Source organism: Sardina pilchardus, chromosome 10 (genome assembly GCF_963854185.1).
Source record: "Sardina pilchardus chromosome 10, fSarPil1.1, whole genome shotgun sequence".
NCBI lineage: Eukaryota > Metazoa > Chordata > Actinopteri > Clupeiformes > Clupeidae > Sardina > Sardina pilchardus.
In genome coordinates, this window is record NC_085003.1 from 24,689,715 (window position 1) to 24,699,714 (window position 10,000).

The window sequence follows — 10,000 nt, forward strand, 5'->3', positions numbered from 1 at the left end:
TATTATGGGCATTATGTATTTGGAAATCATTTCAACTCATCTCTCTGTGAGCCATTTCATGTAGCTCTGATATAATGTGGTAATAAACTAAGCATAAATCTTTCATATAGCATTTGTTTTGAAGGGATACTAAGGCTGCAAGCAACCATTTCCGGCAACATTAAATGCACAAAGGATGTAAGCGAGGATGTTGATGAGCTATCCAGATGGATATATCCTAGTGAGAACATTGCCTGCACTTCAGCTGCCTATCTCAGCGCTGACACCCAATAATCATATACCTAGAGCAGCATACATTAGCATAGCCTCCCACTGCATTAGAGCATCAACCCATAATCACACCAGTTCAAGCATGAATTTTTCTGCTCTGGCGTCCACTTTTTAAAGACTACAGTGATGGGGGGGGGGGGGGCAGGGAGCTACTGAGAGTCATTCTGTTTCCACAGACTCCTTCGCTTCCCACTGGAAGCTGAAGAAGCACAATGTCAGTCCTTCCAGCAGTGCACTATAAATAGCCATATTAATCACGGACATACTTCCACTTCATGCTAAGATCTCTAATGGGCTTTCACTGCCGCCTCACGCAGCTCTCAGTCTCCCCAGATTGTGTTGTTTCCCTGAGGGGAACCAGAGGTGGGCCACGACTCCCCACCTGGATGCAGGTAAATGCCTCTGCACACAGACGCCGACAGGAGCGTGACCGCACTCTGCTTTCGGCATTCGATTACATTAGATTCCATTGTTTTTAAAAACAAGCCCGCACACCGATTATGATTCAGTTCTCTATTTGGTGGCACCGCTCCAATACATTGTTTATCGAATGCTAGTCAGAAAAAAATGTCAGTGCTGATGTGCATGAGAAGAGACTGAAAGTGTCGCTGCACTTATGTGAATGGAGGTGAAATTAAAGGTGAATTTGGCAGTTTTGGCAGTTTTTCACATATCTGTCTCTGGAGGTCACTGAGTATTGTTGGTATGAAAAAAATAAAAATATTGGTTCTACCCCTCTCGAGTTGCTGCAAATAGCTAGAGCTGCCAGAGAGCTACATCGCTACTATCTGGGGGCATGAATGTGCATTTTTGATCTACTGACAGTACTCGGTGACCTCAAGAAACAGAGATCTTGTAAAACAAATCGCTGGAATTCTCCTTTAAGTCTTCCCTCCATCCAGAATTACGTAGTTTGACAGAGCCCTCACTGATGAGGGCAATCAGTGGTTGCTTCTTTGATCAGGCGGCTACAGAAGTCATTTGGGTTGATTTGTCAGTCCTCGCTCCAGTCGCGTTGCGGCCTGAGTCACTTCACAGTCGGCTGATATTTGTGCTTGAGATGCTGATGTCTAGAGGGAGTTCACTGGGTGGCATATTACAGATACAGTACGCTAACGGAGGGCAATTAGCTGTAATTGCATCTTTAATGCACAGTATTTTAAGTAAGAGCTGCAATTTGGTCACTGAAGAAAGGGTGTTCACTGTATGAGTTGCAATTACTAATAACTAGTCATTTTCATAATTGCCATGCTGTTTCAGCAGGTCCTCATCCTTGTCTCTTGCCTTTCTTTTTTTCCTTCCCCATATTTGTGATTATGCCATTTATAAACACCAGGAGGCATAAGCCTTGCCCCTTGGCTGCCCCTCTTTTACATTAGACAGGGTGGGTAAAAGAGAGCGGTCTTCGAAATAGCCCAACTCTTGACCCAGCACATCGCAGCTCTGGGATTGACTTGGCACTGATTATCATGACTTTGGTCCCTGTCAACATCATCAATATTGGCGGCTATGCCAGTGGAATCTAAAGCCCCAGGATCAAAAAGAATCTGAGGTCCAAGGTCTTCCCAAAGACACGGACTCAAGCAAGCAACTACATTGTGGACAATTGCCTTCCACGCTGAGATGAACTCTTTCCAGTTTACATGAAGAAAAAAAACTTTCCCCAAATTGCTGTGATTGCATTTCCAGGCCACACAATGTTATTCTGTGCTATTTCCAATCAGAACTCACCCATATAGGAGTGGACTGCACGGACCAAGAACAGCTCCTCATCTGGGGCTAATCTGTAGCGCAGTCCAATCTCCAGTGCTGCATAAATTAGAGACCAGTCTTATGGGGCAGGCAAGCGCGCGCAGCGCAGGCATGGACGGCACTGGAGACGTGCATGAAGACTTCTCCAAGGCCGCTATTTACGATCGCTTTCAATTTGACTCAAACTCAGACATGCTTACAAACCAATTGAGAGATGTCAAGGTTGACTGACAGCCGAAACTTTGAAGTGCAACAGAGGATAATCATGTGCCGCAAGCCCATCACTCACTCTGACGATACTGATGAAAAGCGCTGTAAGGGAAAAGAGATTCCTATTCTGAGAAACAGATTAGGGTACTGCAACACATGCTATCCTACATGGATCAGAGGATGGTGGAATTGAAATGTTTACCTTGCATCTGCAATGGTGTGTCTTATCGTATTAAAAAGAGAGCTCACTATTTGCTTTATTGTCATGAGTGTACACATCTGAAAAAGCGCAATTCTTTTGGTTGCCAAGACCAACCACACCAATATGTGCAATCTCAGCCAAGGGTACAACCACCTCATTTGGTGTTCTAATCATCCCTCTTAGTACCTACTTTTAGTGCCTTTCACTAACCCATGTTTGCACCCGTGTTCCAGTATCTTAACCTCTATTCTTCTTATTTTTTTTTGTATTGCCTTGTTTGTTTTAATTACTTTAGTTATTCTAATATTAGCTATTTTCATGTGATTTGTTCAAGTTCAAGTTCAAGTTTATTGTCATGTACTCATGTAAAAATAATGTATAAGTAATGAAATGCCTTGTGCTCAAGTGTCCATAAATAAATTAAAAGGGAAAAAAAAGCACATTGGGTTAACTTTCTGTGTACAAAATGGGCTATATGAATAAACTTGACTTGCCTTGTCTTGCCTTCATCATAAGGTTTTTATGTAAAACCACTTGGGGTTCACCTATGGAGATGCGCTAAGGAACAATTCAAGGGTCTGCATCATAGATTCTTGAAAGCTACTTATTTGAAGGAGACAAATAGATAAGAGAAATTGATTAGGTGATTACAAGCCACACTGTTACACAGAGAATGGCACATATGAAATCTATTAACCATATGCAGTATACATAATATCTATTTCTCTCTCTCTCTCCCTCTCTCTATACATATATATATATATATATATATATATAGATAGATAGATAGATAGATAGATAGATAGATACAGTAGATAGATAGATACAGACAACATTAAAAGACCACTGCACATGTTTTCTGATGTCATCCTATGGTTGCTGAGTGAGATACAAATGGGTTGACGGTCATATTCAAATCAAAGTTAAATTAAAAGACATCGGCAAATTTGAATTCTCATTCGAATGTCACTCAGCAATGACATCAGAAAAAAATGTGCAGTGGTCTCTTCATTTTTTCCAGAGCTGTACTATATATATATATATATATATATATATACAGAGAGAGAGAGAGAGAGAGAGAGAGAGAGAGAGAGAGAGAGAGAGAGAGAGAGAGAGCGCCGATTTGGGAGATTTCCATTGACATTTTCTTTTAGTCTAGGGCCAGCCCATTGTGTTTTATACAGACCCAATCATGGTTAATCTATGGGGATGAGCCGATAACAGCGCTGTATTTCCTTGTACAAATGCTACTGCCAGCTTTGGGAAATCGGTACATTTTATTTCTGTGTACCCAGTTGATGAGAAATATCACACTCCCATTTGTGCTCTCTGTCTTGTACTTTTGACTTCTGTATGTCTGTACGTTCTGACTCGACATCAAATTCTCCAAATATCACAGAGAAATAGGTGTGGCTCCCTCCCATATGGCTTCTATGGCTTCTGATGTAATAGTATTTACCTTGGGGTAATGCATTGATTCTCAAAGATCATCATAGCCCCATCCTGGCGATGCTGTAATATAATAATAAACACCACTAATGTGCTCTTGTGTGTGACACATTTGAAGAAGAATATGTGTTCTACTGTATATCCACACATGCACATCATTAGGATCTGAAAAAGTCAGGGAAGAAAATGAGTGGATGTCATGAACAGGACCCTGAGTCAATAAGCAAGCAGACATGAAGGACTATGTGTGTTTTTGTCTGCCCCTCTCTCTCTCAAATTCAAATTCAAATTCAAAGGGTGCTTTATTAGCATGACTGTTTGTTACAGCGTTGCCAAAGCTACAGTAATCAATATCACAAAGAAAAGAAAATATAAGTGCATTATGCAATGCATACACATATGAGTGCAAAATAAACAGTAGTGGAAATGTGTGTATGTATGTGCGTGTGTGCGTGTGTGCGTGCGTGTGTGCGTGCGTGCCTGTGTGTGTGTGCGCACGTGTGAGAACATATGTTTTTTGTGCATATGTTTTTCTTACTGTTTACTGTCCCTCAGGTTATGACATTTCAGGACGTACTGTGCGGCCAGGGCAGCAGAGGGCCCTTCACCAAGAATTATGGCTAGTTTTTCGTTGTCTAAAATGTCTTCAAAATTTGGTATACTTTGTTTTAAGTTTGTGAAAAACGTTTGTCTTAAATTTTCATATTTTTTGCAGTGGAGGAGAAAGTGCTCCTCTGTCTCAACCTTCTCTGCCTGACAGTGACCACATATCCTTTGTTCTTTTGGCAGCCAGGTTTTCCTGTGCCTGCCTGTTTCTATAGCTAGATTGTGGTCACTGAGCCTGTATTTGGTCAGGACTTGCCTCTGCTTCATATCTCTGACAGAGATGAGATACTCTGCCAATTCATATTCTCTGTTTAGGATCAGATAGGTATTCATTCTACTTTGGTTGGCAATTTGGTTTGTCCAATGATCTAAATATTCTTCTTTTACTTGATTCATTATTTTGTTGACTCTGATTGGTGTTTGGGAAGCAGCGCTGGACTGAGCTTGGTGTTTATTAATTGTTGTTATTGGGTTAGTTAACTTCAGTACCAGCTGGCTCAGAGGACACTTTTCAGGGTTCATTTCTTGGGTTTTCAATGCCTCAAAATGGAGGGAGTTCTTGGGACTGTTGTTCAGGTGCATCCAAAATTTCAAGCTTCTTTTCTGAATTGGTAATGCCAATGGAAAACGGCCTAATTCTGCCCTACATGCATTGTTGGGTGTTTTTGTTTGAACTTTTAGCATTGATCGGCAGAATTCTGCATGTAGGGCTTCAATTGGATGCTTGTCCCACTTTGTGTAGTTGTGCATGCTGAGTGGACCCCAAACCTCGCTTCCATATAGCGCAATAGGCAGGATTATGCTGTCAAATATTTTGCTCCAAACTGTAATTGGGATGTTTATTTTGTGGAATTTTCTCTTTATTGCATAGAATGCCCTTCGGGCTTTTTCTTTTAGTGCATTCACTGCCATGCTGAAACTGCCTGATGCAGTAATTACTAGACCAAGGTAAGGGTACTGCATTGTGTGCTCTAGGACGGTGCTGCCTAGGCTGAAACTGTATCTGTGTTCCTGACACCTGGGCTTTTTTTGGAAGATCATAACTTTGGTCTTCATTGGATTTACTGTCAGCGCCCATGACTGACAGTACTGCTCCAGCAGATCAAGGAGCTGTTGCAGTCCCTGTTGTGAGGGCGACAGAAGCACCAAGTCATCAGCAAAAAGCAGGAATTTGACCTCCGTTTCTTGAAGTTTGAGCCCAGGAGCTGTAGACTGTTCCAACTGCACCGCTAATTCGTTGATGTAAATATTGAATAAAGTTGGACTCAGACTACAGCCCTGCCTCACTCCTCTATTTTGTGTGAAAAAGTCGGTTCGTTTTTGTCCAATTTTTATACTGCATTTACAATTTGAGTACATTGATTTAATTAGATCAAATGTTTTACCCCCTACACCATTTTGCAAAAGTTGGTAGTATAATCCATCATGCCAAATCGAGTCGAAAGCTTTTTTGAAGTCTACAAAGCAAGCAAATATCTTTCCATTTTTTTTGTCTTTTTTGTCTCTCTCTCTCTCTCTCTCTCCCTCCATTTATTTCTTTCCTTTCACAGCTTCCTTTGTGAAAAGACATAATGGCCCATCCTCAACAGGGGTCCCTTGGCTGATGACAGGATGAAGGAGCCATAGATTAGGTTTGGTGGAAAAGAGGATGGTTGAGGTGAACTCTCTCTCTCTCTCTCTCCCTGTGTGTGTATGTGTGTGTGTGTGTGTGTGTGTGTGTGTGTGTGTGTGTGTGTGTGTGTCAGAGAGAGAGAGAGAGAGAGAGAGAGAGAGAGGGGGAGAGAGAGTATGTCTGTGTGTGTCTGTGGGTGAGCATATGTTTGTGTTTCTGTGTGTGTGTGTGTGTGTGTGTGTGTGTGTGAGAGAGAGAGAGAGTGAAAGTGGGCTAACAGGAGAGGCTGTTTATTGAGCACACTGGTGAACAATACCATTGCTCTGAGACATGATGACTAACACCTAGACAGTTGCTGTGGCAGGGAATAGTAATTGGACCTCTGGCCACCACAAGGACTTAACGGTCAACCCTGTTAATGAACAGCTAATTACAGTAAGTGATGAGGTGCTGTCGTTAGTGTACATAATACATAGCCTGGGGTGAACCCAGGCGAACCTGTTGGCACATTTGAGTTTGCTCTGCAGGCCAGTCTGGAAAGGAGCCCATTGATGCCCATTTCTAAATGTCCAAAGCCAGGATCCAGTACACAATATAGTTATCCCTTTTACCTGCTTACAAATGCACCACGTTTTATTCTGTCTCACCATACTTGGTCGTGTGACTACTCGTGTAACTGTATTTTAATAGGGAAAACATGGAGGTGTTTGGTCACTTCTAACGTCTTCATCTCTGTTTGGATCCTAATGAATGCATTGGGCTAGCTAAGTGCTATCAAAGTTGCGCGGCGCGCCAGAGCCAGTGAGTGCACGCATTGAAACGTGAGAGGTATGTATCAATTCGTCTTAATAAAGCGAATAACACAGTTTAATATGAAAAAACGGTTAAGTGTTCCTTTAAGTTTAATTTCACTGCTGGTTATGCCCCTGGAAGTAGTCAACGAAATCTTACCAGACCCACTCTCAATTTTAAATGAGATCTGAGAAGCAATCTGGTGTTAACCAGGCACATACAATACAATGTGTGCGTGATTCTGGTGACAGAAGTTTCCTGTCGTGAGCATTGCATAATCCATGAGGGAGACAGTATGATAGAGCAGCTTCCCTGAGCTTCCAAATTCTGACAGAACTGTGATGGAACCATCGTTATTTGCCTGGGATAACAGAAAGGGCCGTAGGCTACATTTGGTTGATTTTCTCTGTGACATCGTGGGTCAAGAGCCACTTTTGCGCTGGCCAAAGAGGCCCTGCAGCAGCCGTCGATAGCGAGAGTCAGCGGAGGGATGAATTATGCAGAGAGGGGAGTGGGTGGAAGCGATCGTGGGAGTCGGCTGAAAATAAACGCAGTGCTCCCTCACCTCCACCGCATCGACGCCTCAGCCTGTTTTTATCGGTCAAGGTTTGGGATTCGACGCTTTTTCCCGATGCTAATCTACTACCGGGGATCGTTTCAATGTTAAGAAAGGGGACCACAGTTGACATGAAACAATTGTCTGACGAACAGGTTACCAAGTTTTAAACAACATTCACTGCCAACGTTTAACCCAGCCAATTTATTCAACGAGAACTTCTGAGCTAGCAAAAAACGATAGAGTCATTTACAAGACAGGATGAATGAATAAATGTGAGAATCACTCATCTGTTCTTTTCTATTCACATTTGGCCAAAAATACCCCGATGGATGGCGCTTTGCTGTTAAAATGTGACAGAACAGAGGGGTAGGCTGCTTCGGAACTCGGCAAGCTTATTAGTCGGATCATAGGAACAAAGGAGGATTTTCATTGGTTCTGAACCTATCCAAAGGGGAAAAAAGAGAAAGACAGGGATTCAACAAATATACCACCACACATCGGGTCACCACGAGCAGGTGGAACGGCGCGAGCGAAACTAACCGGTGGTCCTGTTAGAATAACGGGTGGATGGCGAGCGCGAAAAGCATTTAGCAGTTAACCACCGGGGACTTTATTACTTCGAAGTGAACTTCAGACTTACATCACGTACGCTGCCTGCAAACATCGCTATGATGTTGAACTGTGCTTGTCTAATCACCACAACTCGACACGTGAAGCCTGACGTGTCCAGCTTTCTTTCCACCTCCTAGAATTCTGCTCCACTAAATGGCCATAGCCTATCTGAAGATGAACAGCGGGATTTGGAAATGACATTTGCATCTCAGAATTCACCGGTTGCACGCTCACGGAAAGTCTCCAGTGTAACAAGGACGCGCTGGGGTCGTTGGTGAGATAATTTCCCCAAATGTGACGCGCCATATTGGTGTCTGAAATATGCTGCAGAGTTCTGATAGCTGACGAAGTTTCTGCATGCTTTAGAGAAGAAGGAATGGGTGAGCGTGTGTGGCCCGTTCCTCAACCCTATCCCGTGGGTTTGCGAAGCAGTGCGTCCTGACAAGACAGACAGTGCAGGGAACTTTTCCAGTATGGATTCACAAATACTCACAAACGCCGCAGGAGTAACGCCGTATATTGGACTGTTTTCTTCATTTTGCATGCCCTCTTACACCAAATCATTAGCTGAGGGACGTGGCTACTCGAGCCACTACCAAGGATACTTTTAAAGTGATCTCTCCATTCAATTTGGCCGATTCCCCCCTTTTTGGACTGACTACATCCCGTTGGCTCATATGGGAATGAAACACTCTTCCCGTTGTCTACTCCTTCGGAGAAAAATGGCGGAGTCCGACAACACAGAGGTAAGACATTATTCGATTAAACAGAGGTCGTAATCAGTGGTATTAATCTTCAAATTTGTTTCAGATATTGTCGCAAGCTATTTTCACCACGGTGCTATGCGCCCTGACAGTTGATGAACGAGACAGATTGATGTTTGACATGTCTTTTTTCCATCAAAGAGTTTTTTCTAAAACTACACAACTCACAACCATGTTTGACCTTCAGCTCAGTGTTGTATTACTGTGTACTATGCTGAAACCCAGTCGTAGATTCGCATCTACTACCTCAAGCTGCCTAATTAGGAGACATTTCTGACCCGGACACCAGGAAACTGGGCAAGAGCCAGGTAGGTTCATTATGCCGCAGATAAAACCTTGACTTCGGTCAGCAGCATAGTTCTCCTCCAACCAGTCTCGAGTAAGATTCCATCGATGAAAGGGAACGAGACGAAGAAACGGCCGGTAATACGACTCCTGTGCCGGTGCGCTGTCCATGGTACTGCAGTAGCCTAGGCGGCGTGCTCTCACAGCAGTTAGCCTGCATGCTGTTACTATTTTAAGACCGCCTTCCGAATACATCGGACTGCTCTAATTATCTTGTCTTGATAACAGTAATTCAGACGATGATTGTCGCTACATCACATCTCAGATAATATGATTTGCGTATATTGCATTTTAACTACAAAAGGCTGTGAAGACGGACTACAAATTGTGCAATGATCAGGGACGTTGCCCAAGTAGTTAAGACATAGATTTCCTGTAGACTTAGATTTATCCACTCATTTTATAGGGATTTGTATATTCATTTAATTTTGAAGCAACTGTCACTTAACTAACATTGAAAGCACAGTAGTGATCATGATTAAAGTTGATGCTCATTAGTCTTTTAAGGGAACCTTTTTGCTTTATCTAAAGTATCATGAACAGAAGGAGTCCCTCACATGCGCACGCGCGCGCACACACACACACACACACACACACACACAGAGAGAGAGAGAGGGAGAGAGAGAGAGAGAGGAGAGAGAGAGAAGGAGAGAGAGAGAGAGCGTGCAAGAGGAAATGAATGGGGGCATGAACATGCTTGTAAATGCTCGTGCGCATGTTCAGAAGCCCAAAGCCAGTGTAAAAGGTCGTCTGAGTGTCTGTACATGCTTACTGTAATGTGCCTGGAGTTGAGTGTCATTCAACAGGAGAGAACTCCCACAGTAAGG

General features: G+C 43.0%; 1 protein-coding gene across 1 annotated transcript in view; it reads left to right on the top strand.

Annotated features, from left to right (window-relative positions):
- Positions 1-8,737: 8,737 nt before the first annotated feature.
- LOC134094123 (protein arginine N-methyltransferase 8-B) overlaps positions 8,738-10,000 on the top strand; it is a 27,158-nt gene continuing 25,895 nt past the window's right edge. The window contains exon 1 of the mRNA XM_062547514.1: positions 8,738-8,810. Coding sequence (XP_062403498.1) covers positions 8,742-8,810 — 69 coding nt within the window. The 5' untranslated portion in view covers positions 8,738-8,741. The remainder of the gene's footprint in view (positions 8,811-10,000) is intronic.